The sequence below is a fragment of the Poecile atricapillus genome, chromosome 21 (genome assembly GCF_030490865.1).
Source record: "Poecile atricapillus isolate bPoeAtr1 chromosome 21, bPoeAtr1.hap1, whole genome shotgun sequence".
NCBI lineage: Eukaryota > Metazoa > Chordata > Aves > Passeriformes > Paridae > Poecile > Poecile atricapillus.
In genome coordinates, this window is record NC_081269.1 from 3,606,653 (window position 1) to 3,634,078 (window position 27,426).

General features: G+C 45.9%; 2 protein-coding genes across 4 annotated transcripts in view; both read right to left on the reverse strand.

Moving 5' to 3' along the window:
- The window catches only part of CLTC (clathrin heavy chain), a 29,909-nt gene extending 23,696 nt beyond the window's left edge, over positions 1-6,213 (reverse strand). Inside the window, exon 1 of one of the 2 annotated variants that reach the window (XM_058854268.1) lies at positions 5,913-6,213. In XM_058854268.1, the coding sequence (XP_058710251.1) occupies positions 5,913-6,191 (279 nt within the window). In that variant the 5' untranslated portion in view covers positions 6,192-6,213. The remainder of the gene's footprint in view (positions 1-5,912) is intronic. The other variant, XM_058854269.1, reaches the window with a different exon arrangement.
- A 773-nt stretch (positions 6,214-6,986) lies between these two features.
- DHX40 (DEAH-box helicase 40) lies at positions 6,987-21,140 on the reverse strand. 2 transcript variants are annotated; one of them, XM_058854541.1, is made up of 17 exons: positions 20,865-21,140; positions 20,140-20,285; positions 19,768-19,887; positions 18,439-18,669; positions 18,197-18,263; positions 17,600-17,731; positions 17,120-17,219; positions 16,737-16,823; positions 16,113-16,295; positions 14,702-14,782; positions 13,929-14,086; positions 12,315-12,429; positions 11,945-12,053; positions 11,528-11,622; positions 10,968-11,037; positions 10,406-10,634; positions 6,987-8,796 (listed from the first exon to the last, which is right to left on the reverse strand). In XM_058854541.1, exons 2-17 carry the CDS (start codon positions 20,200-20,202, stop codon positions 8,657-8,659), a joined length of 1,980 nt encoding a protein of 659 aa, XP_058710524.1. In that variant the 5' UTR covers positions 20,203-20,285; positions 20,865-21,140; the 3' UTR covers positions 6,987-8,656. The 2 variants fall into 2 exon arrangements, with proteins under 2 accessions (XP_058710524.1, XP_058710523.1); XM_058854540.1 differs by having other exon boundaries at positions 20,861-21,140.
- Between the last annotated feature and the right edge of the window lie 6,286 nt (positions 21,141-27,426).

The window sequence follows — 27,426 nt, forward strand, 5'->3', positions numbered from 1 at the left end:
ATAACTCACAGCACTACACTCAAAGGTTGTCGACAGAACAAATCAGAGCAGCAAGTCCGAGCAGATGGCAGGACCTCTTAGGGAGGTCTAGACAAAACCACCACATCAAAGGTGCCTGGATATTGCAAGACAGATTTACCTTAATCACCAGCAAACTGCCATCTGCTAGTGCCAGGTCTGAGGCACTGACCCCAGGTGGGAGATGGGAGACTTTTTACATTCCTGTTATCAAAAGTGAGGTATTTCTTTGCAAAGATTTAGAAGATTGGCACAGGAGCTCTGAAGAAAGCCTGGAGAAGTTTTCTGATGCAGGTGCAACCATCAGCAAGGTCTCTAACTCCTTCTGCCAACATTTCAACTTTCATCTTAACAAACCAAGTGTATGAACCACATCTGCTTCAAGGCTCAGGAAGTTGACTCTGACAGTGACAATCTCTGTGTTTGATTACACAAGAGCGTAGCCCACCAAGACTGGCACTCCCTTGCCCAGCTGGTAAAGCCAACAGTGAATTTCTTGGCTGAGCAGGACTCCTGAGCAGAGATCATTCCCTGGAATATAGGTTGTTTTCCTGCCCAAACAGGCTGAAGTTCAGATGAGTGAGGCAGGCATGTTTATAAAGCTAAGCAAAGCAAACAGAGATGAAGATTAGTGTTAGGAAACATGATGGCAAATATTTCTTTGAAGGCTTTTATTCTGAAAATTTCAATACTATGCCATGAACAAACTCAGGAGTTGAACTACAACTAAAGGAGTACAGGGGCTTTTGGCAGATTTTCTACCTCTTCTTCTCTTTACTACAAAGGGAAAAACCTCCAAACATTTAATGTTACACTAGGTCTGCTACATTTCATTGATTCATAAACAAAAAAAAAACAAACAAAAAAAAACAACCAAAACAAAACAAAAAAAAAAAAGATGAATTTAAGACATTGCTACATTTTACTACAAGCCCCACTTCCTTGGCTTTCAAGAAGATATGAAAGCAGAACTTGCTAACTGTGCTTGGGCAACTGATTTACAGTTCGAGTTATTTTACACCACCATTTGCTGGAAAGATCAGTTACACCGGACTCCTGTTAGGAATAAAGTGTTCTGTGAAATAACTGCTCCAGTAGAGTGGAACCATGAAACAGATTGTCAGGGACAGCAGCAAGTCTTGTGCTCAGCTGAGATGTTGCCTCAAAGGACTCATCTCACCCAAGATCAGATACTTCAGTCACTTGCAGACTCTGCTGAACCATGGAATGCTGTGATGGCATTTATCTGAGCAGCACCGAGATGTGAGTCATTGTAATGTAGTAAGGCAATGTCTGATTACCAGAATTATTTTTTCACTGGAAGATAATTTAAGTGCATTCTTGGTAACTTAGCCAGAGAAGTTGTCACATGTATGGGACATCAAACTGAATGGTAAAACTGCTGACAGGAATCTCTTTGTTGACCCCTTCCTGTAATGTTCCCTTTCTTGTGACAGTCTGCTTAGCTGTCAGATAATTTCTCCTTGCCTGTGACGAAGGGCACGGAAGTGCTGAGTACACATTTCACCTCGACTCTCACACTCAACAGGATATAACCACTGCTCTTGTGGCCACAAGCAGCTGCTCAGCCCCTGCCCAGAGACTCCTTATCTACATGCTGCTAGAAATCACATAGCTGGAGAACGCCATTACACTGGAAAATTCCCATTTATTTTTAAGAAGCACTTCAGTGTGCAATGAGTCATATTAGCTCTATCCCAGGCCGTGCTTTCCTAGGCTTTGATTGACCAAGGCAGACACCAGGCAACACTTCAGCTGCTCTTTTAATTCCATACATGAAAATTCAGAGAAGCAAACTTAAGGAACACAAAACCATTTGTGTTTGTGATGCTCTCTTAGATACTGCCTGCAGTTCTGAGAGTCCCACAGCCGGTCCATGGCAAAGTAGTTCATATTTACCAGTGCAAGGTAAGAGTTCCAGCTTGTGACAGGCTAGGAAGCTGTGTTTTCAACAGATAAGGGACCTCTCAAACATTCAAGAGCACTTGTATTTCTATATCCTTCCTATTTTCTGCCTCACCCTCAGCAGAGCGAGGCACCACCCGCTCCCACCAGCCCCAGACATGCTGTGGGACTGCTTCAATTCCACCACTGAATCCCATTCCTTATCTTTGGCTGAGGCTCCAATCCCAGCAGGAAGCACTAAATCAGCACGGCCACCAAGGCAGGCAGGCCCTGCACCTCCCTGCCTGCTGTGAGGGACATGCCCAGAACAGCTCATAAACTGATTAACTAATTGCTCCTATCCAATTAGTTCACACACAATCTCTCTTTCCACAAGACATTTCCATTCTCTGTTACGTATTTTCCCTCTGTAGGAATACTCCCAACTTGCTGGCTTTAGGAATTTGGATTCACTAAGAAGCAGAGAGTAAGAATCCCACCAAAACAGCATTAGACACAACAGTCCTTTAATTCCTGCCTTGTATTATTAACAGAGGATGTAACTGCTTCAAACTAATGCTGTTACAGCAGAGATTTAGCATTTTAGGCTGTATTAAACTTACTGTCATCATAATACATGGAAGAATTTTGCTGCTTCTCATTTTTAGAGCGAAGTTATTGAATTTGTATGTTTTATTCTATGATGCCTTAGCAGTCCTGTTTTATTCTCTGGCACAGCTGGGATTCCAAGAGCCATCCAAGCACCACCACACCAGAACAGCACAGCTGCCATTCAGGTTTGCTCTGTCAATGAACAATAGATACAAACCCCCTTTTCCTAGTGTTAAAAAAGCAGTTCTGTCTTGGTATCAAGTGCACAGCCCAAGCTGGCAGTTTTCTCTACACTGACTTATAAAAATATTTAGATTCAGAAGGGTATTTATTAATGCCTTAGCTCAGTACAGCAGTGGGCCTGGTCCAAGTTCAATGTTTATTTCAGGATAGTGTGGTTAAATTAACTGGTAATCACAGTTCATCACCTGCTAATTAGTCTGGTTCCTTCTCACTCATCAAGAACTTGTCATCTTAAAAAAGCTCCACTGACCCACCACAGTAAGCAGCTGTTTTACTTTCACCCTCAAACACACAGAGGCACATTTTAGGAATCCCTGAAACCTGGATAGGAGCAGCCAGGTTTGCAATCATCCCACACACTGAACTCTGATCTCCTGCTGCATACACAGTGGATTGTTTCCTCATAGCCACTTTGGAAAAAAACATGAAGTAGCTATATAAAGTTTTATAACATGAGTTTTGATAGCACAGGAATCGGTTTCCTCCCTGAAAATTCCCAAGGAAAGCTCCTGCACCTGTTGTTGATGTTCTTTGGTGGCAAGGCGAGGATGTACAACAGACACCACACAGATAGCAGCCTGCACACCTGGGGGCTGCTGAGACTGCAGAGCATGTGATGGGAGTGGGACAAACAAACCCTGAAACCTGACAACTCTTTTTGTTTCACACTCCCCAGAAAGCTCCCTCCTCCCTAGCAAGTTAACTGCTTGTCCAAAGTACACCTTTAGCTCCTATGTGGGGTACAAAGCATGGTGCCCCAAGGAGATGAGGCATTCAGGAACAAGGTTTCTGGAGTTTTTACCTTTTCATTCCCAAATCACACAGCCAAGCTGCCAACAGCAACAGGTAATGGACTGGCTTGAAGCTCAACATCAGGACAAGCTTTGTACTTGACCATTTCTTAACCTCTAATAATGAATCGGTGGAGTAGTAGGATCACACTGTGTGTATTGATTGATTTCAATAACAGCCTGCAAGAACTTTCTCATTCAAATCCATCACCTGCTTTTTATGGCTAAGGCTCCAGTTGGGTACCTCATCTTTCATCCCTGCAAACTCACAAGTGTTGCACAACACCTGTACAACAAGTTTCCTAGACAATGTGGGTCAGGCACAGTTCAAGAAATTGTATTATTGAGTCCATTAGGATTTCCTAGGAGCAGCCTGGAGAGCAAAAACACTGCAATATCAGTGTTTCTGCTCTCAAAACTTACATCAGGAATGTCAGCAGAAAAGCAATTAACTCCTAGAATCGGAATTCTCCTGAAATTCTTTCAATGAAGTGAAAGGAGGAAGTTCAGCAGCTTTACAGGCAAGAGCCACGTGCACCCAGGCTCAGAGGGGTGCACACCCATCTGAGAAAGAATCAGCTCCTGTGTGCAGCTGTAAAAGATACTGGTTCAGCCAGTGCTCCACACTGAATATGTACAGGCAGAGAAAATGCAAATTCAACCCCGAATAAACAGATAAATCAGTCTGGAGGCAGAACACTCCTGTTCCACCCCAGTGCTGGCCTGAAAGCTCCCAGCACTTCTGGCGTGAAGCAGATGAGTTTCATTATGTAACAGTACTCATGTCATTAGAGACCTGGCAGTGGGTCACATGCAAGGTTTGGGGCTTAAATAATGCATCAGAGGTGCGTTGCCACAATACTTGACTGAGAGTTGGGCTGCCCAGAGGGATGAGTTTCACCTGAGTGCACAGAACCTCCTCAGGACCTTGTTCTGGGCTTTGCCACCACCAGGACAAGGATGGATGGCTTGGAGGTGAAGTTCTGGCCAATTCCTGAGATTCTCCTGTCCGTGCTGCTCATTACAGAGACGCCTGAACTATGAATTCTGGCCTGCCTTTAAACTGATATTGGAGTAAAATTATTCAGCGCTCAGCCACACACCTAAACAACCACCAAAGCAACATTTATTTATCCATATTTATTATCCATAGTGTTATGGACAGCTGTAACCTTCAAATAAGTATTCTGCAATGATTCTTTTAACAATGTGCCTAGAAATGAACTGCTTTCCATTTTAGTTAGGGAAAAAAGTCACTGTGAATCATGCAAATCCATCATTACAAGAGTGCCCACCACAGCCCCAGTTAGCTGAACACAAACAAAATGCAGATACTGGCACCACAGGGCAGGAGGCCACCAAAAGACCTTGGCGAGGTGCGCCAATGTAGCTTTCATTAGCCAAATTCTCCTCAAAAAACTCCCCTCAGCACTGAAACCGAGCTTAATAACACCGTGGCTCGTAGCATTTCGCCCTTCAGACCTGTCAGATAGGAAGTGCTCATTGCACAACTGGATCACCACTTCCAGACCCTCCCTGTGCTCCAGCTTCACCCACGGCGAGGGAGGCACGCTCTGCTCCGGGAAGGTAACCCCGCATTCCCGCAGCACAGCCCACTCGGGATGGGCTACCAGCGCCTCCAGGAAGTCACCTTACAGAAATTAAAGGCCATCACTCGGAAATAAACTATTAGCATGTGGTTCTGGTGCAATGAGAGGCAGAGCTGGGGTTGGGGAGAGGCCAGCAGACACCAGAGCTGGCACCTGGGCACCTGCACTGCCACAGCTGCACTGCAGGGAGCCGCAGCAGCTCCCACATTTCACTGCAATACGTGCTTTTTCTTCCAGAAGATGACATTACAACCGGAAACACCGGCAAAACGGTTTAGCCTTTCCTCGGAACTACCGATGCTTTAACACCATTCGAATAAATAAAACTGAGCAGCACACGGAACACAGCTCGGCCAGCTGCCCTGCTCACCCCCCCGTGCCTCGCAGACCCCGCGCTGGGCCGGGATTTCCCCCTGGCGCTGCCCCGGCGGAACCCGCGCCCCGCCGGCCCGGCCCGCACGGGCACCGCGCCAGCCTCGCCCGCCCCGCCGGGGCACGGCCCGCGGCCACCGCCAAGGGCGGGATGCCCGGCCCGGCCCCTCCCGGGAGATGCCCTTCGGGAAGCGCTCCCCGAGCCGGACACCGGCAGGGCGAACACCCCGCCGAGCGCGCCCGGCCGCCGCACGGCCCTCACGGAGGCACCGCGGGCAGGCCCGGCGCGTCTCCTCCGGCACCGTCCCCGGGCAGCTCCCCCGGCGGAGCGAGGCAGCGGCCCGCCCGCCCCCGCGCCCACCTGGAGATGCTCCTGGAAGCGGATGGGCAGGATCTGGGCCATGGCGGCGGCGGGGCGCTCCGGGCCGGGCCGGGCCGGGCTCAGCGGTGCGGGCGGAGCGGGGCCGCGATGGCGGAGCGGGGCCGTGCGGAAGCTGCCCCCGCCGGCGGAAGGATACCGCCGCGGAAGGATACCCGCACCTGCCGCCGGCAGCCGGCCGCGCGGAGGGATCCCGGCGAGCGGGACCAATGGGAGCGGTGGGTGTGATGCGCCGCCGGAAGGGACTATTTGGGGACGCATCACTCCCTTCCTCCCCTCCCCGGCCTTTTTTTTTGCCACATCATGCGACCGAGGGGCCGCGGCGTCACTTCCGCCCCGCGCGCGCGCGGTCACGTGGGGCGGGGCGGCGCGGCCGGGCAAGGTGACACCGGGGGGACACCGGGGGACATCGGGGGGGACACCGGGGGGACACCGGGGGGGACACCGGGGGACACCGGGGGGAACATCGGGGACACCCCGGGGACATCGCGGGGACACCCCGGGAGCCCCTGGACCACCCCCGCCCCCCCCCCGGGCAGCCCCTGTCACCGGGATGGGAACTCCCCCCCTTGGTGACACTGAGGGGACAGGGATGTCCCCGTCAGCAGGATGCGATGGATCCCACCCCCTCTCCTCCCGGGGTGTCCCTGACACCGGGAGGTGATGGAGCCACACCCCCGGAGGTGACACTGAGGGGACAAGGGTGTCCATGTCCCCGGGATCTGATAGATCCCCCATCCCTGGGTGTCCCTGTCCCCAGGATCCGATGGATTCCCCATCCCCTGCTCTCCCTGTCACTGCTGTCCCTGTCCCCAGGATCCAATGGATCCCCTATCCCTGGGTGTCCCTGTCCCCAGGATCCCATAGATTCCCCATCCCCTGCTCTCCCTGTCACTGCTGTCCCTGTCCCCAGGATCCGATGGATCCCCCATCCCTGGGTGTCCCTGTCCCCAGGATCCCATAGATCCCCCATCCCCTGCTGTCCCTGTCCCCGGGATCCGATGGATCCCCCATCCCCTGCTGTCCCTGTCCCCAGGATCCAATGGATCCCCCATCCCCTGCTGTCCCTGTCACTGCTGTCCCTGTCCCCAGGATCCGATGGATTCCCCTCCCCTGCTGTCCCTGTCACTGCTGTCCCTGTCCCTCACCCCCCGGGATGCTCCCCCGGACTCTTCCCAGGCCCCCTGTTAATGAGTACAGTAAAATAACGAAGCTCCACACTTCCCTCTGTGTTTTATTAACTCACACTTTTAACTCCAGCACGTAAAACAGGTAAAAACTTTAAAAACTTAACTCTTTTTCTGGGATGAATTCAGCACTCCAGGTGCTTTGCCCAGAGCTGTGTGTGTGCTTTCACACTTGGCATGGCTGAATTCTTATTTTGCAGCTCACAGTTACTTCCCCAGATAATTTTTGTCTTAAATTGCCCATCTCTAAATCTCTGAGAAGCCCTGGAACACAGTGGCAGGGAGAGAAAATCCCTCACTTCTTGCTATGAAGAAAGTGAAAAAAAAAATTAAATATATATATATATATATAAAAAATCAGCAAGCATTAGCATCTGCCAGGTGATTTATAGCCCCAAGGAACAGTGGGCATTCTGTGTACTCATTTCAGGCCCACTGGGTGGTGCAGATGGCATTTGACTCATGAGGGGCTGTGACAGTGCAAATATAAACCCAATTAAACAGCAAAATTCAGAGCAGAGGATGAGTCAGGCCCAAGTGCTGCTGCTCCAAAGCAGAGCCTGAAAGAACAAAACCCTTTCCCATCAATCACAGGTAGAGGAACAATTAATTACCAGACCCAGCACTTTCTTTATGAGCAATAATATTGTAATATTCAAAAAAATCCTTAGGTTTTGGAGGCTTTGGGATCCTGGGCAGTGCTGAAATATTTGAGGTGAGGCAGAGGTGGAATGGTGAATGTTTTATTCAGGCTACACCACCACTTGAACCAGTGCCCAGGGTGACACAGAGCACACAGCTGAGGCAGGAAAAATCACAGCAAGTTCTTCCAATTTGGAAATTCTGACACAAACTCCTCACTCGAGCCCTGGAGCGTTTTAGGATTATTATGGTGATAAAACAGGACTTCTTTATTGAGAAGGGAACAATCTTTATGATGACAAAGCACCACAGCTCCTTGCTCTTTCAGATGCTCAAGGAAAAACGCTTATTTCCTTGTGTTTTGTACCTGGTACAGCACAGCACAGGGCAGGAACAACGCAGAATGCAGGTGGGAAATGTCCCTTTGGATTTAATCCTGCTGCTTCCACCATTAAAAGAGCCCTTCCTGCACATTTTCCTGAGCATGAAGACTGCATGACCACCACCAGACAAAATAAAATGGGTAAAAAAACCTTACAGTTCCACTCCTTACAAAAATAAACCCTGACTGACCTTTAAGAAAAATACGATTTATAACGGCACTGAGACCTCTTTAAGTCAAATAAATGCCAGAGAATTGGCACCACACTTGGCATCAGGGCTTCAGCCACAGCTGAGGCCACTAAACTGCTGCCACTGACCTGCAGCAACACAGCTCAGCTTGGGAAGCTTTCCCTGCAGGATGCAGCAGAGGGAAGGTTGTGTTTGTGCTCTCTGCACTCGGGCTGACCACAAAGCAGAAGTTTCCCTGCACTCCTGTCAGTCCCTCTGCAAACCCCCCCAGAGCTGCACAAAGTGCCCCCAGAGCTGGCAGTGGGAGCAGAGCTGCCCCCAGAGTTACCCCGTTTCCTTCTCTGGGCTGCTCAAAGCCTGAGCTCTCTGCTGCTTCCTCTCCAGGTACCGAGCTCGGGCGTCCTGGATGGATTGGTCATCATTCCTCCTCTCCATCTTCCTTGCAGAGCTGTCTGGGACTCTTTCTGGGGGGGAGGAGAGAAAGAAATAAACTCTCTGTGTCAAACCCCGCTCCCTTCCCCAGCATTACAAATCCCCCTATTTGTTAAATACCAAAAAAATCCCCAACAAAATCTATTTTTCTTTCTTTTTCCTCCAAGTTCCAGGCAGATATTTGAATGACTTCCAGAGTGGACAGACTGCACCAGAGCAGGGAGGGGAAAAAAAATTCAAAATAAAATCATGCCTTAGCTCCCATGTCAGTATTGGCAGCTGGGCTCATCTCATCCCCAAATCTTGCTTTTTATTAGCAAGAGAATATGCAGCCAATGTTCTACACACCCATTTCTTCTCTGAATTGCACATCCCAAACTCAGGTTTAGGCAGGACAGGACAGGAAAAAACACTAGGATAAACTATCTTTAAAAAATTTCCGGAGGCAGGAGGAAGGGAGAGGAAAACAAGCAGATAAGGGAGTAGGAAAAGTCAATATTGCAGATCAGCCACCATCAGAAATGCACATTCCCCCACAGCACTGAGACCTTGGGACTGCTTCTCACAGAAGGGAAGCAGAAAATATTTTTAGTCTAAAATAACAATAAAAAAATAAAAATAAAAGGCTCTGAGAGCTGAAAATCCGTGTGAGTGAAGCAGCTACTGCAGCTTGGTCCTGGGCACCACGTTCTGTGATAAGAAGCTTTAATCAACATCCATTGTTAAAATATTTCTAATTATTATGTCTTGTCAGCTATTCAGCCATCTATATTCCTGAAGGTCCCAGAAATACAACATCTCTAAGGTCAATATTAAACCCCAATTAATTGGCAATTGCCTGATGAAGTGAAAATGTGACGGGGGACACGGAGAACATTTCCTTCAGATAAACCGATGAGACTCTGCTGAATTATTTACAACCAAATGAAATTCATGTTTCAAATAGTGTGTTTATACAATAATGCAGGGCAGAAATAGATGCTGGTCTGAGCACAAGTCTGCATTTTTTCCTTTGTTAAGGAAATGGAAGAGAATCTGTATTTACTGTACAATAAATCTCTGCTTGGGAAGGGTCAGCTCAGGAGTAAAGAGGCCCTTTGAACACTTGGCTGCTTTAGGAACCTGCTGACAGGAGAATGCCAAGAATGTCAAGCAGCCAGATCAATTAGCAGGCACAGGTTCTAATTAAAACTGACTATTTAAACATATGGCATTAAATTATTGTCAGAATGAGACATTCACCAAAATGTGAGACTTTTTCCTCTGTGCCTATTGCTGGGTGAGGTTCATTGATTTCTTTTTCCTTCTGCCCCACAGCTCTCAGGACTTCTCCCAGGGCAGCATTATTTGGGCATCAATGGCTAAACACCCTTCACAAACTAAAATAACCAGCCTCAAAATCCTTTTATTCAACTCTGTTCAAGCTCTGCTCTAGCACACCAAAAAGGGGGGAGCATGGCGAGAAGCAGCAAGCAAACACCACAATTCACACTGCTGAGACAGAAAATAAAGACTGCAGAGCTGTGAGGAGAATAAAACAACCAGAACCACAAACAAATTAACACCTTCTAGCCCAGAACATGACAAACACACAGAGGTCCAAAAACCACACAAATGGAGAGGGATGAGCCCTGTGCTTACCACACTGCCTTCTCAGCTCCTCCCTCTGCTTCCACTTGGTCATTTCCTCCTCAGTCACCTCTTCCCTGGCCACACTGCTCAGCTCGTAGGCGTCCAGCTGGTGCAGCCTGGGCAGCAGGTCCCTGACCCACTCGTAGCGCACGGGGCACACGGTGCGCACGTAGATCTTGGAGGTGACGGCCACGTCGTGGAAGATGATCCACTCCAGCAGGGTCTCCTGGTTGTACAGCTGAAAAATTCAAAGGTTGTCTCACAGCTGGTTTGGTTTTCAGAGCCCCACATCCAGCAGGTTGTCTGTGGGTCAGATGAGAGGGGATGCTGTCCTGAATTTTCAGATTTCAAATTGCCCGTGAGATGCAAAGAGCCAGAGAGAAAGTCCAGCCTGTCACCCTCACCTCATAAACCAAACCTCTACCAGGTCTGCAGAAGTGAGGCTCTTCCCCACTCTCAAAATGAACACAACAGCAGAGCACTAAGCAAACACCAGGCAGAGTTTAGGGACCTGCCCCTTATTCCTTTTAGAGATGCTTTTCTGCTTGAGCAGGAGGCTTTGGGAACTCACTGTGGATGAAGGGTGGATGTAGACTATGCTGCCATGTCCATCCATGGTGCAGAATGTCCTGGCTGCAGATCTGAAAAAAATAAATAGAAAACAACAACAACAACAAAACAAAACACACATTGCTGTGATTAGACAAATAGCAGCAGTATAGTAAAAAGTTCTCAAATATCTACCTAGAGGAAGCTGCTTCCCATTTAAAAAGTGAAATACAAGATATGTGATTTACCACAGCAGCACTGCAGGTGAAACACCACAATAACAACAGGGTTTGGGAGTGAAGCCTTTGAAAGCTGTGACAACTGGAGATTTCCAAGCCCTTTAGCTGAGTATCTGGAACCACTCATCAGCTGGTGAGTTCATTTCATAGAAAATTACATTCCTGGGAAGCTGCTGACACCCTTGGAATAGTGAAGACAGCCAAAAGCAGAGGTTCCAGCCCTTGCAGAAACATCTCCTTCACCTGCAGTTACTACTTTGCTACTTCTGCCAACATACAACCACACTTCTAAGTAACTTGCATCACTTCTTTTCCATTCAGTTCTCCAAACTTCACTCCTTACCTCCTAGCAACATTGATGAAGTATCCTGCACACAGGCATCTTCTCAGTATTTCAGTTTTGGAGCCTTCAAATGTCTCTTTAGGGAAATCTGGCAGCTGGAAAAAGAAAAAGCAACATGAATCAAGATCTTTCCTCAAGAAAAAGCAGTTAAACCTCCTTCATCCCATGGATTTTAAACTCTGGGTTTCTCTCTGTACAGAAACCATGAGGAAAGGAGAAAAACTCTCCTTCTTGTCCATTACCAGCACTGTACCTGAGTTACACAAGCAAGGGTGCTCTACAAAAATATTTCTGAAGTGGTTTAGTTTCTACTGGAGAAAGGCAGCAGCTGCCTGGCAAAGGCTCAGCATCCACTACATCTCTTAAATCTAAGTTTATGCAGCTCAAACATATCCAGAAATTATATTTTATTTTTACCTGTTTCAGTTTAGTGGTTATTTCCCGCAGCTGTCTTTCCACACTAAAAGCAGATTTCACAGCTCTCCAATGGATCCAGTATTTCTGGCACCAGGCTGAGGGAGACTTGCTGAGAACAGAAATACTTGAATTATAAAGAAGCCCTTTGTAAGCTGCTTGCAAAGAAACTTGCCTCTATTTTATTGTTATGGTTGTACAAAGGCAACAACCTACACAGGCAGATACATTCCTGGCTTAAATAAAAAGTGTCTGGATGGAAATTACAGCTCACAAAAATCTGAAATTAGGGATGAGCACACAGATGTGTGTCTGCAGCACTTTGAAAACTGGAGTTATAATGTTACACTTACTGAAAGGGAGAATTTCATACCTTGCTTTGCACTGTTCAAAAATATTTAAGAGGGTTGCAAAGTCATTGCATCCTCCCACTTGTGAGGCAAGTTCCTGGTGTTGTAGCTCAGCCTCCTTTTGCTTCTGAGGATCACCTGAGGAATAAGTTACATCTCACTTAAAGTCAGTTTTATTTATCACTACCTTATTTTCTGTTTGTGTGTGTTTGGCAGCCTTGCCTCTCTATTTCTGTTATTTTTAGATTTGTCTCTCCTTCTACAGCTGCATTTACAGTTCTTCCCCCTTCCACTATTGCTGAACATGCATGTAGATGCTATTAAATCTATGATTAATCTCATCACAGCACCAGGGATGAAGAATTCCAGTCTCTTAGAAGGCATTTCTCACTCACAATCCATCCAGAGGCTGACATGGAAAGATAAAGGAACAAACAAACAGCTCACAGGGATCAAGTGAGAGGAAAAACAAGACTGTTGAACCCACCCCACCACAGCACCCTCTAATCTACTGAGCTCAGCTTTGTCCTATTGCCACACTAACAGGAGATCTTAAAATAAATAAAGATAAAAACCAGAGCATCTGTGAGCTTAGTGGGAATTCACCTTCACCAAATGCACCAGGTAAAAGCAACACTTCCAAGGTGTTATTCCAGGCTTTTAAACACCCAAAGGATTTCTCCTCCAGCACAACCTACTCCCCTTGGGAGAGGAAGGCAAAGGCCAGCGGAGCTGCTGCTGTTGTAGGGGATGTCAGAAGCTTGTGGGGTCTAAAAGTTAAAGGGGTGAAGCAGGGAGGCCTCACCCCACACATCTGGCACTGGAAAAGGTGCCTGGAGGATGGGGATCTGTGTCTGCTTCCTCAGAGCTGCTGGAGGGTGACAGGCAAAAACCAAGGACAGAGGATGGGAAAGCAAAGGGACAGTTGTGGGATTGGGAAGGAGTCCAGGCTGGCAGCAGGGCCTGTGGCACAGCTCAGGGAGGACAGAGAGAACTGGAACAGAGCCAGGGAGGCACTGGGCAGGACAAAGGTCCCCCACAAAGGCTGCAGATGTGTGCCACAGCTGGGGGTGGGCAGCAGGAGGGGAGAGGAGCACGGGAGAGACTCAAGTTTAGCCCTAGTGAAAGACTGAGTTCAGCTCTAGTGGAACTGTGCTCTACTGAAACTATCCTGGAACCACAGCAAAATTACATTTTCATTTCAAAATTACATTTACATGAGGCAGTGCCAAGTCAAGCCTCTCACAGAAACCTAATAATTTGGTTAACCAGTTATTGAACAGAAAAGACAATCCAGAGGTGATGCCCCATTTGCTAAAAGCAACCAGTCCCTGCTGTCTGCACTCAGACCAACAGCAACACATCTGCTCTGGGGAATTTTGGTTTCCTGGTGGGGTTTTTTGGTTTTTTTCCCCTTTATTTTTGCCTCTTCCCTTCTGTCACAGAGATTTCACCTCGTGACCTCTCAGCTTAGGCATATGCTGCTTTCCAGCTCAACAGCCTTGGGACAAACTCAACCCAATCCCTGCTGCTCTGAGGCTCTGGAACAGCTGCTGCCCAATTCCTGGCACACAGAGTGCCCTGACTCCAAGACCATGGAAAGCTGGGAAAGCTTTTTTTGGGAAGAAGGGCCCCACCTGGACGGATGAAGACATTTTCCACAGACAGCATGGCTGCAATGGGAAGCAGGAGATCCTCACAGTCCAGGGAAGCAGCTTTTATCACAGCACAGGACAGGTTGGGAGGGAGGGGAAACTGCACCAGGAATTCTCCCAGTCTTGTCACATGGCCTCTCCTTATACCAGGGAAAAAAAAAATAAAAATATATATATATATATGTAAATAGAGGATTCAATGAAATTATGTTTAAATGTGAATTGGGTAAGAAGTGCTTCCCTCTGGGCTCTGAGTGCCCACACAGGTGCTGGGGACATGAAGAAGTGTAATTAGCAATAAAATTATCCACATTTCTCCTGCTTGCTTGTGTCTGCTCCACAGCAGGCACAGCCAGCTTTATTTTTTTTTTTTATATTTACAAGAAGAATTCCTGGAAGCTCAGGATAAGATCTCACTTCCTGTCTTGAGCTCTTGGATGGATCTCCCTCCGAGCCTGAGCTCTGAGCCACAACAGTCTGGGCTGTGCCCTCAGGAGCTCCAGAGCTGAGGTAATTGGGCTTGGGAACTCCAGCCCACGTGGAGAAGCTGAATCTCCCCAGCCCCAAACTCTGCTCCATCCCTGTTTCTGCAGACAGTTCAACAAACCCCAGGAAACTTCCTGCAAGTTAAACAAGGGCACACATTCTGCTGCTGGGGAAGGAGGGTAGGACTCCTTTAGTCCACACAAACCACCAGCCTAAGCCTTAGATTTGAAATTAATTCCTCTAGTGACTACAAGCCTTTGGTTTTTTACCTGTCAATAGCATTGCACTGGTAAAGTTCCTTCAGAGCTTCCAAAATATGTCTTTCTTCAGGGGGGTCCAAATAGGGAAATCTGTGGTTAAAAACAAAGTAGATTTGTTAGCTTTCATATTTAGAAAAATAATTTTTAAACCTCCCAATGCAGGTTTTCTGGCCAAAGTTAGATAATCATAATAATCATCTCCAGCATATGGCTGTGTTACTGTACAGCTTCCAGCTGAGGAATTTCTGATGACAAATCCCAGCATGGAACACACTAAACTGCATTTTCTACACTTGTATGCTCTTAGAACTAAAAAATTCAAGAGTGAAATGAAATTTTTTGGGCCTAGAACAAAATATTTTAAGGATTTTAAGTATTTAAAGGCATAACCCCCATATATATAATCTAGATAGATATATATAATAATAATAAATATTATATATTAATATATGAATCATTACATTACATATATTAATATAATTATATATAGAATATAATTATAATAATAAATAATTACATAATTAATATATCAATAATATAATAATATAATAAATTATATACCTTATTTATATTTATTTTCATATTCACTATTTATTAATATTTTTGTTTACTTTAATATTAATTATTTATTAATATTTATAATTTTTATTTTCATATTTATTATCTATGAATATTTATAATATTTTATACTTTATTAATTTCTAAATACTATATTCATTTTTATATCTTTAAGAATTATTCTATAATTGAATTATATATTATGTTATTATTAATTATCTATTATTATTAATTATTTTAATATATTATACATTTTATATTACTAAGTATAATTAAGAATAATTAATATGTAATTAATTAATATATAATGAAAGTATATATAATGAAAGTATATATAATGAAAGTATATATAATATAATATAATATATATAATATAATAAATATAATATAATAAATATAATATAATATAATATAATATAATAAATATAATAAATATAATAAATATAATATAATATAATATAATATAATATAATATAATATAATATAATATAATATATAATGATAATAATGATAATAATGATAACAATGATAATGATAATAATATATATAATAATATCTATAATAATAGCTATAATAATATCTATAATAATATCTATAATAATATCTATAATCCTTAATATTTTAAGGATTTTAAGCATTTAAAGGAATGCCACAAATAAACTTATTTAATTTGGGAGAGATGGGAGTTTTGGCCAAGCCTCAAACTGGACTGGAGCTTGGGATGCAAGCAGGAATTACAGTGGAGAGGAGCAGAAAAGCTGATTGAAGTGTCCCAGTTGGCTGGGGACCTAATCCTGCCTCCTGCCCCTCCGAGATTGCGGGACAGGGATAATCCCCCTCCCTCCCTGTGCAGGGAGGTCACCTGATGACATCATGCACGGAAAGGCATTTCAAGGTGAGGATGACAGATGTCAGGCTGCTCCTCCTGATCTCTGGCACGGTGTGTTCGGGCATGCACTGCTCCCAGAACTCCCTGCTGAACAATCCAAAGCTTTTCCCCGCCGACGTCCGGCCAGCCCGGCCAGCTCGCTGCTTGGCTTCGCTCCTGCCCAAAAACAACCAACATGCAAAGCCCTCATCCCCTCTGCTACCACCCCAAAAAGCACAGGGATTTCTCTCTTTCTAGATGGAAGAGGTATCCCTGCACAGCAACTGAGAAATCCACCCGTGTAAGAAATAAAAGAGAATTTCTGTGCATGGAAGGTTTGTTTTTTAAGCGGGTGTATTCAGCCAGCACTGGTCACACCTCAGACAATGCCAATTCCTCCTTCACAGGAATTCTCCTACCCCTCCTGTTCTCCTCCTTCCTAATTTAGCAAGTTGTATATCCTCAACTACTTTTTACTTGGCAGCAAATAAAGTGGTTTTAAATTATGGGGCTTTGAGGTTGCTGCCTATCTTTGATTAATTTTTTTAAAGAGCAACTAACACAGAACATTATTGCCAGAGCAGCTCCCAGAAACAGCAAGTGACATTTTTAACTCACTTTGAGATGGGAACCACCTCCAGGATGTCCAAACCAACTCGGGGATTATGATTCAACTGCTTCACAAAGCCACTGTCTACCACATATCTGAAAAAAACAATCCAGAGAGGTGAAAAATAAGAGAGCTGGGCAGGTAACTGAGGAATGGATTTCATCAAAAAGAACACATTTGTTCTCTCTAGGCCCTGGTTATTTAGTAGATTTGATTTCAAATTGGGTTCAAAAATATTGGTCACCTCTAAGACTGTAATAATATCAATGGTTTTTTTATTACACACCCAAGAAAAAGGCAATAGTAGCAGAATAAATGTGTTTTTCCAAACTCAGACCTTTCTGAATTATTCCCTCTGTTACAGCTTTTTATGAGGGACTGAAATCAATACCTGACTCCTTCAATGGTCAGAGATGTTGCAGCAATGTTTGTGGAGACCACACATTTCCTGATGCCTCTGGGAGCTGGCAAAAATATCTTTTTCTGTTGATCTAAAATGACATAAAATGGCAATAAATAAATAAATAAATTTTAAAAAATTAAAATAAAATAATAAAAAAATAAAATGCAATATAGTGAGGTCATCTGGACTTTCAGTTACTCAATATCCCCTTCCTAACTGAGGATCTTGAAGTCATATCCAGTGGATTTGGATTTTGACTGGAAGCCCCTGTGCAAGTAGAGAAGGCTGAAGTTTGATTTACTTTATGATGACCACAAAAAAACCCCACTCCAAAGTGCAACAACATTGTAACAAAGGGGTTGATTAACACCCTTTTCCCAAACCAAACAAAAAATTTGCTGGGGATAATGTTTATAACAACTCTTCCAGTTAAGATTTATGTGGTTAAGTGACATTTTGTGCTCTGACCTGTGGACATGGAGCCATACAAAGGCAGGATGAGGAGACCCTCCACAGCCCGGTCGTGGACCTCGTACCGGTAATCGATGGATTCTGCTTTCTTGAAAAGCAAATCACAAGCTCTTTCTATCTCATTTTGGCCTAAAAGACACACAAGAGCATTTAAGTGACCTAATTAGTTATAACTCTGCCTTCCTCGTTTGCAACATCTTTAAACAAGGTTGTTTTGTCAATATGCAGAGCTGCCAACATCTTTAAAATTAATGAGAGGGGGTTCAGGAGGTGACATCCAGCCTTTCCACAGGGCCTCTCACCAAGGATTTTCCTTAAAAGATATCTGAGGGCCTGGCCCATGCATTGATGTAGGGTTTTACAGCTGAAATAATTCTTCCTCCCTGAATTAACAACAAACTAAACCATGCAGACAGCACAGAGTCAACCTGGCTATTCCTAAAATGCTCTGAAAATACAATTTCCCAGGACTTCGTGCATCAACCTGCACCTTTCCCTTCTCACCCCTCTGGGAGAAACCAGACAGGCTTTGGAAACTTTTGTGCTTTGCTGGCAATGCCATGATTCACCTGGAGTATCCAGGAAAATTCTCACCTGTGAGGAAAACCAGGATGTCACCTTCTGGTTCATTCAAGTGAACATCCAAGGCGACCTTCACAGCCTGGAACAAACAAAATCAGTTGAAATCCAGTTTAGTTCTTTCTAGGACTCATCATCAAGTGATCCTCCCCTATTCCCTGCAGAGATGCTGAGAACACAACACAGCAGCTCACACTTGTGGCCTCCCCAAGATGAAAATCACCCCAAAAACACAGAGAAAACAAACCAGGCCAGACCTCTGTGACATAGGCAGAGCTGCCCACATCCCTGGGGCTCAGCAGGTTGCAGAATATCTCCTTGACAGGGTAACTTCTTCCTGGAATGTGCAGCACTGGGCAGTGCCCAAAGAATTCCGAGAGCTTTTCCACCTCCAGGGTGGCTGACATCACCACCACCTTCATGTCTGTCCTCCTGCCTGCTGGCTTCTTCTGCAGGAACAGCTTCTTCAGCAAACCAAATAAAATATCCTAGCAGAAAAACAGGAACAGCTGATGTCAATACCCTGGTTTTGTTAGAAGTGCCTGACAAACTTGGAAATTTGATTTTATCTCGTTGATACAGTGAAAACCACATATTCCAGGCCTAAGCACTTTGAAGAAAACATGATTTTACCCTGGACATTTTGGTTTCTAGAGTTCAATTAATTTTTTACAAGCTCTTCTCACAGCCTATAGACAGCACCAGTGTAACTCAAACTCCTTTGTTTTTCATTTTTATACTCTCTTGGTCAAGTCATTTGTGAGAAGTTACCTCAGACCCATTTTTCACCTCATTTTCCAGCCTGTCCTCTGACTGTGTGTGCACTTTTCTTTGGTTTTATTTCTTGCTATGACCTCAGCAAGTTTATTTTACTCTGTGGTGCTCTGAATTACAAACCTGCTCCTTCCACCATTTCAGCTCAGTTATTTGCAATACCTCAGATGCCTGAGGGCAAACTGGGATTCGGGAAAGCATTTTCCCTTTTTCCAGCTGGACTGGGAGATTGTTTGCTGGAGCAGGAGGTTCTCTGACACACAATAAAATCTCCTGAGGTCTCAGTGACTTGAATGTCCCTTTGTTTACCACAGAAGGGTCAGGGTGACCTCTGAAAACTTTTGGGACTCAGGTCTAGATGTTTCCATGGACCCAAAAGCCATAATCTCTTTGCACAGTCATACACACACCCTGAGAAACACTGGGCCTCAGGGCAACAGAGGTGCTTTGGCTTTTATTTGTGTATTTTGCATTGGTTTCTTTTTTAAATTCATATTCTAGAAAGTTTGTGCTCTGGCTTCAAACTCCTGGAAATTTTGGGAAAGTATTCAACAGCCAGCGAAGTTTTAACTGCATTTAAAAGCAACAACTACAAAAACTCCACTATTAGAGCCACATCTTATTTTAAACTTCTGCAGCATGGACGAAACAAAGCAGCAGCTCTGTGCCCTTAGGACAGCAAAAGGACACAGCACATCCATGGAAAATCAGTCAAAACCCCTGGGGACTGTGCTGAAGTGAAAGGAAGGTATGAACAGATCACAGAAAAGGAGAAACAGTGACCCAAAAACCAGATAAAAGGTGACACTCACGGTGCTGAGGCTCCGCTCGTGGGCTTCATCCAAAATGATGACGCTGTACTTGCTGAGGAGGGGGTCTGTCAGGATCTGCCTCAGAAGGCACCCATCAGTCATGTACCTGATGGCAGTGTCCTGCAAGGTTTAATTACACATTCAGCTGCCAGCCTGGGGTTTTACCTCAAAGCAAACACTTGTACACAAATCACACGTTTGTCCAGGACACCTCAGCTGCTCGGCAACGTTTCACCTGCGAGGTGCCCAAAAAACATCCTCAAATGAGTTACAGGACACAAACAGCTGGGACAGACACTTCCCAAAGCCCAGGGACCCCTGCACAGCCTCGGTGACCCTGCCACACCCCCAGGACAGTCCCCAGGGCCCCACCTCGGAGGTGCAGTCGTCGAAGCGGACCTGGTAGCCCACGAGAGCCCCCAGGTCACAGCCCATCTCCTCGGCCACCCTCTGTGCCACCGACACGGTGGCCACGCGCCGGGGCTGGGTCACACCGATGGCACCGTGCTTGGCCAGGCCTGTGGGGGATGCAGAAGGGATTGGGTTGGAAGGGACATTAAAGATCATCTCATTCCAGCCCCCTCTTGGAACACCTTCTACTACGCCAGGCTGCTCCAAGTCTTGTCCAGCCTTGGGCACTTCCAGGGATGGGGTATATTCTCCAGGCCACCTGTACCAGGCCCTCCCCATCCCCGCAGGGAACAATTCCTTCCCCAATATCCCATCTAACCCTGCTCTCTGGCAGTGGGAAGCCATTCCCTGTGTCCTGTCACTCCAGACTCCTTCAGGTACTGGGAGGGGCTCTAAGCTCACCCTTTGAGCCTTCTCCAGGCTGAACACCCCCAGTGACTGTGGGACGTGCAGGGACACCGAGTTGTGCTGCTCCAGATCACTTTATAACACCTAACTATGTAATGTACACACGGCCACAGTTCGGGGGTTTTTTTATTTAAAAGGTTTAATCAAGCCACCTCTTCTCATCACAGCCCAGCCCGAAGCTGCGTCACCCTCGAGGAGACAGGGGGACTACAACGTGAGTTTATCGGTGCTTGTGTCCCCCATCCGCAGCCCGCGGAGGGGGAGGTTTCGTTACCTGCCTCGTAGAGGTACTTGGGCAGCTGCGTGCTTTTGCCGCTGCCCGTCTCGCCGGTGACGATGAGGAAGGGCCGCTCCCGCACGGCCTCCACGAGCTCGCGGCGGGAGCGGCGGATGGGCAGGGCGGGGTCGGCCATGGCGGCTCCCGGGGCTCACCTGCCTCACCGGCGGCCCCGCCCACCCGCGCACCTGGCGGGAACCCCCCCGCGCGCGCCCCCCGCGGGAACCCCCGCGCGCGCGCGCGCGCCCCCCGGGCCCGCCGTTGGCGCGCGCCTCGCGCATGCGCGTCCCGCCCCCCCGCAAGTTCCCGCCTCTTCATTAAGCCACGCCCCACACAGCTTCCCGCCTCTTTCGCTGGGCCACGCCCCGCGCTCTCCCCTCAGGCCCTCAGGGCGCCTCAGAGTCACGAAATCACCCAAAAAATGACAACAATTCCAAAATTACAAAATGGGAAGGGTTGGAAGGACCTCGAAATCAATCCGTGGGGAAAACTCCCACCAGAACAGGCTGCTCAGATGAATTTCCTGACAAAACTTGACCATTGAGTCCACATATTAACTATTCTGATGGAATGACCCTGATTAGAAAGAAAATATCTTGCCACATGTTTTAAAATCTGAGGGACAAGAAGCGATCTCGTGTAATATTATTAAATATTAAAATAAGAGTAATATTCTCTTTCCATAGGTCAGCTAAGTGCCCTGTTACACAATTCTGAACAAAACACAATTGTACACATATAGAAAATAATAAAATATTGATAAACCTGCTTCACCAAAACCTCTTCCTCAATACAAAAATCTCTTTGATGTTTGATCTTTTTATACTTTCAAGCCTAGTCAACAAGAGATGAGATTCAATGTCAGAAACAGAGAGCAACCAACAAGCTCTAAGTGATGTGATAGAAAAAAACAAATTACCTGTTAGAATTTTTAAAGTTTAGGGCTGGACATGCTTCAGTGATCTCAGACCTAGGGGTGGGTTAACAAAGGATAATAAAGGAAAATAAAGGATACCCTCTGGTAGTGGACACAAAGAATGCAGAATTTATGGGATATTTATGCCAGTTTCTGGCAGAACTCCCAAGATACAGAAGAAACTGATAAACCCAGCTCAGCTCCAAGTGGGTAAAAGGTAATTCTGGTAATTCTGTGACCGCCCATCCAAGCAACCCACTGACCCAAAAAAAGAGAAAGACTCAGCATGGCACTAATTAGCATCAGAAGCAAATCATTAACCAATAGAAGATAGACCACAAATCAACAAGTGGACTATGTGACTCGTGACAAATGGACACTAACTTTTTTTTTTTTTTTGCTAAAACATGTAAATAGTAAAAAAATTTGATAGTTTTGATGATTCACTCAGGCTTGGCAAGGCTGAAATAAATAATCGACGTCCCTCTGGGATGTGCAGTTATCGCCTTGTTGCACTCCGGGTAACAAATCTGATTTTTAAGGACATGAATAACCCCAAAACTCCCTGTGATGGGCAAATGATGCAGCACCGGCTGTGAATTCACAGCAGACCTGAAGGTGGCAAGCGCTGAACACTGAACACAAACCAGCTGCAGCTCAGCTCCCCCCTTTTCCCCAAAACACGATTTTTTTGTGTATTTTGCCCGTAGATCAGTGTTTGCTCCCCTCACACACTTGTTTCACCCTCTGCTAGGCTCTAGCAATGAAAAGAATCACGCAGTAAATTTGGTGTCACACCATGAGCAAATTCAGGCCACACACTGAGTCTTGTTATCCCAAATTCCCTCAATTTTTGCCTCTGGCACAATGGGAGAAATATTTCCCCATTAGGAACACGCACTCTGAGGCTTGGAAGATATTCCATCAGTTGTCACCTTCAGTTATGTCCAACCTACAAATAATTGTTTATTCTGCCAACAACCTGGCATTGTAAAATCCCACAATAAGCTGGTTTGCAACAATCTGACAGAAAAATAGTGGAATGTGCCAACACACTCTATGTTGGTACACCCCTTTATGGAAAATACCATATTTATTGCTTCACCATTTACTTATGTCATGTTGCCACTGGTAATTTACAATTAATGGTGATCATATACACATTTGAAACTTCAAACACGTCCTCATTTCACTTTTTGGTGTGTATTTACCAAGAAATATTTAATGGTTTTAATAGGCACACATTTATGCACACATACTTGCAGTCTGCATGATTTTATTTAAATCACATCCTTCTTTTGGCAGACATAGGGCTAGGTAAGGTTTTACAATTTTCTTTCTTTTTGTCCTCCTCCCAGCCTGGGAATAGCAGATTTGGTTTTAATAAACCTCTTTGCAGTCTTGAACTTTGTCCTCCTGGAATACAGTGCCATTCATTTAAGGATTTCCCTCTGTCTAATAAACATAATGAACCACACTTTACAATTCCCCTGTGATCTTATCTCAGTTTCACAGATGGGGAAAACAGAAACAAATTAAGGGGTCTGCACACACCACAAATCAAAGGCAGAGCTGGGGGAAGAACCCAGGAATCCTAGCACAATTCCCTGCTCCAAAAACAGAAATGTGTTCCTATCCCTGCAGCTGCTCTGGCAGTAACTCCATTGCACAGGGCAGTATTGTTACCTTCGGGCCATCCAGGAAGACTAAAATTGCTCTTTTCCTGAGGTTTAGCTCCCCACAGAACTGCAAATTCTGTGAGGTGATAGAGGCCTGTGGCTCTGCCAGCTTCCTCTGCTGGATTATCCCTCAGGATGTCTTTATTCCCTCCTGAGCAGAGGATCTCTTCTCTTTTCTGATTAGCAGAGATGTAGCAGGATGTGGGGAATATTCCAGTCCCTACTGGTACACCGTGGGGTTTATCCATCTTTCCCAGAAGTGAGGCCTGATTTCCTGGGGAATTTTCATCTCCTAGCACTGGACAATGTGGTCCATTCCATGTGCCCGTGAAGAAAACCACGTGTATTAATTACATCCAGCGAGGAAAAACAGGTAATTGCCTTGTGCCTGGAATCTTTAAGTAGAGCCACTTTCTAGAAGAACAATCCCCGATTTCAGCAGAGACAGAAGAAACCAATGTTCCCTGCAAGCTGCACTCCTGTCAGACACCCAGCAGTTTTTCTGACAGCCAGGATTTTTGTGGCACTGGCTGTGAGTCATTATTGAAGAAGTGTTATTCTTAAAACAGAGGAAGAGTGCTGGAGAAAGGAGGTGTTAGACAGGAAAAAACCCAAACCCCTTTCACACCTCCATCTGCTGTCTTACAGTGCCTTGCTACCAAACATTTACAAATTGACGAGTTTTATTGCAAATCTTGCTCCGCTTGTTAAAAATTGTTTCTTTTTGAAGACAGAATCAGACATTTAGCCTTTCTCTCCTACAATGAATATATTTTCTTTGTGTTTAGCTTCATGGAAAACAACAATTCCTACTGTGCAGCCTTCTGCCAGGACAGCCAGGTTATTCCTAAGTGCACTCCCAGGTTTCTGCTAAAAAAAGGCTGCAGGAAATACAGCACTGGCAGGAATCTGCACTGGTTTAGATTGGTTCCTTCTGCAGGTGGGCAGTGTCCAGCCAGATCCAAGCTGGGAATTGCTCTGGTGGAATAAATATTTTTGTGCTGGAAAGGGATTTGCAGTTCTCTGCTGAGAGCCCATTTCAGCTGCAGCGTTGAGAAGCTCCTCAGCCAGGTGTGACCGAGCTACGGCACAAAGGGTGAGGGAACTGCTGCAGCAACTGCTCATCCTCCTGTTGGCCACACAAGCCTGTCCTGCTCATCCCAAGGCTGATCCCATTCCCCTTCCCAGCTGCTCTGGAGCTGTGCCTGCACATGGCCCAGACCTGCAGAGAGTCACAGCCACACGCTCAGGTCGCCGTGCCCCAGTTCTGCAAACGTTTCTGCACAAACATCATTGTATCCAGCAGAGGAGACCCGGCATACTCACTGCAGGCCTCGACGATATTCTCAAAGCCCTGCTTTCTCTTTAAAGTTGGTCTAGGAAGTGATTTTGTTGATTTGCCCCCCTCACATGTACGCCTGCATCACCCTTTTTAAATTTAACTGCAGTGTCAGATCTGCAGCTGTTTCCGAGGCCACATCCATGAATGATTGCTGCTCCTGCCAGGTGCAAGCCTGAATAAAAAGGTCACGGGCTGGGGAGAGGATTAAGCTTTGGCTCAGCTGTTTGCATTCTCACACAGAGCACGGTCTGTCCATCCATCTGTCTGTCAGCCCTCACACACCATCCAGACAGGTGAGGAGCTGAATACTGGAAACAATTCAGTGACGCTCGTACAAAGCCACTACACCGTGTCTGTGGTTTAAAAAAAGCTCCCCCAGCAATCCTCCATGCAGCCCTTGGATCAGTGAAATTATCTGTGCAGAAATATAAATGCAGAATGGCATGGGAACAGTCTCCCTGGAGACTGGGGTAGGGCAGATTGGAGAATACCTAAATCTCTAAATGGTGTCTGAGATTTTCATGTTAAATTGGAACATTTTCTTCCCACGCTTACCTAAGGAGATGAAGGAAGGGAGCTTATGGGCACTTAGCACATACACTGAGAGCAAGCAGGGAAAAAAATCCAGGAGGCATGGAGCAGATCCATCTCCCTGCATCTCCACCTGAATTATTCCACTGATTCAAGGCCTTTTGTACCTGCAGCAGTGAAAGCTGTTGGCTATTTTAATACCTTCTCATACTTGCAATTCTGTTACAACCCATGAGGGGCTTCTAATCTATTTCTGTATGTTAGACATCCTTCCTCTTCTGACTTCCTTATCAAATGTGCAAAACAATCAATAATTCACTTAGGCCCTACGTTCCCATTAGAGTGCGCCATGGCTGTGATTTAAATATATTTCTGTGGCTGCAGAATGAGCAGATATCCTAAACTACCCTGGAAATGCCCTCTTAGATGTGACAGCATCTCCTGCTGTAGTTTTATTTCTCCAGCTGTTAAATCTAGGACAAAATACTACTCTTTTGTTCTATATTAAGACCATGGAATAACAGCAGCTGACTTCCCAGTCTCTGTCCTCATGGAGGGGAATGCAGGGTGAAGCATTAACCCCTGGCATAAGCTTTTCTTGTGTTAAGTCATTAAGAAAAGCCAGATCTCCTTGATGCTGTCCTGCACTGGATAACAAAAAACTGGAGGTTGATGAGCTGGGGGTTGCCTTCCTTCCCTTCCCATGGCCCTCACCACGTACTGTAGGTCCAGGCTCACCTGGGATTTCCTTCCACAGCCTTCTTTGGAAGGACCTGAGGTTCATGTAGCTTAATTCAGGATAACAAAGCAGGTTTGAACTCTCCTTTACCTCCCAGGAATGAGCTCATCCCTTGCACCACTCTGGGTCAGCTCCAGGGTGTCCAGAGTGACAGATACCCAAATGCCACATCCCCCAGACTTGAGAGATCTGTCCAAACCACACGAGTACTAAAACTTCTTACCAGAGACAGCCTCGAGACCCAGGGACAAGGACACAGCCTATCAGACTGAAAAAAACCCCTTATATTTTGTCTGGGAATCTACAACCTCTCCCATTTCCTCTCGTCCCCGTGTTTAACCTCTCGGTATCAGCTCTGTGTGTCCACAACATCCAGCAACGAGGGCAGAGCACGAGGCAGCCACTCACGTCCTGGTAATGACTTCACTTCTTCCACCAGCTCTGGAAAAAACAGAAACAAACCCAAATCCCCGGTCCTGCATAATTGTGGCTCTGTTATTCATGGATCTTAAATCGTACTCCTTCATGAATTTTAATGTGCAGCCCATTTTCTTTCCACTAATCCTACATTAGGCTGGAAGCCTTTATAGACTGAACGTTTGCCCTCCTTCGCTTTTCATTCTCTGCAGCAGCACTGTGGCTGTCCCCAGGCGCTGCCCTTGTCTCAGCTGGGCTGGCACCCAACTCCAACCAACATGAAAGTGTTTTCTTATCAGATGCTCCAGTTCTGAGCATCCCTGGCAAAAGCAGCAGGGTGGCTGCACAGGCAGCCCGGGAGCAGCAGCTCTTTATTTTGCCCTCGATTTGGCACTCTGGGGTATGAGCTGCACAGCGTTGTTTGGAGCAACGCCTGTCTGCAAGTCCTTAGCACCATGCTTTTATAAATCCCTTTTTCCAGCTAAAGCCATCTCCACAAGTCATCAGGAGGGAGTGAAGGCCTTTCAGGAAATTCTCCTTTCCAAGGAATTCCTGATGAGTGGCACACAAGAGCAAACCACAGACGGTTCCACACCACCATGAGCTCTGAGATGCTGAACAGCCCTGCTTTAAATGATACTTAGCTTAAAAACCAGACAGGACCATGAGAAACTCTCGTATCACATTCTGCAAAATGCAGTTTGAGTCTGTTCTTTCACTACTACATTTAATAATTTGTTCAGCTGAAGTGTTACTTCCAAAGGGAAGATACCCAGACTCAGTTTGGATAGAGGAGGAAGCCACCATTTCCCTTGGAAACCATCCCTGAGGAATCATTCTGCCAGGCCTGCCCTGAGGAGCAGAGTCTACAATAAATTGAGGCAAGATGCTCTGTTTGTGTTAAATTGCTAAGAATATCTCCAGCCCAGCCCTTCCATA

Excerpts from the sequence above, each read along its gene's own strand:
- DHX40 (XM_058854540.1), bottom strand. The coding sequence starts at position 20,999 with ATGGCCGACCCCGCCCTGCCCATCCGCCGCTCCCGCCGCGAGCTCGTG. Across the intron at positions 11,623-11,944 it reads TAACCACTAAACTGAAACAG|CTGCCAGATTTCCCTAAAGA; the intron begins GTAAAAATAAAA and ends TTCTTTTTCCAG. Across the intron at positions 11,038-11,527 it reads TTCATCAATGTTGCTAGGAG|ATCTGCAGCCAGGACATTCT; the intron begins GTAAGGAGTGAA and ends TATTTTTTTCAG.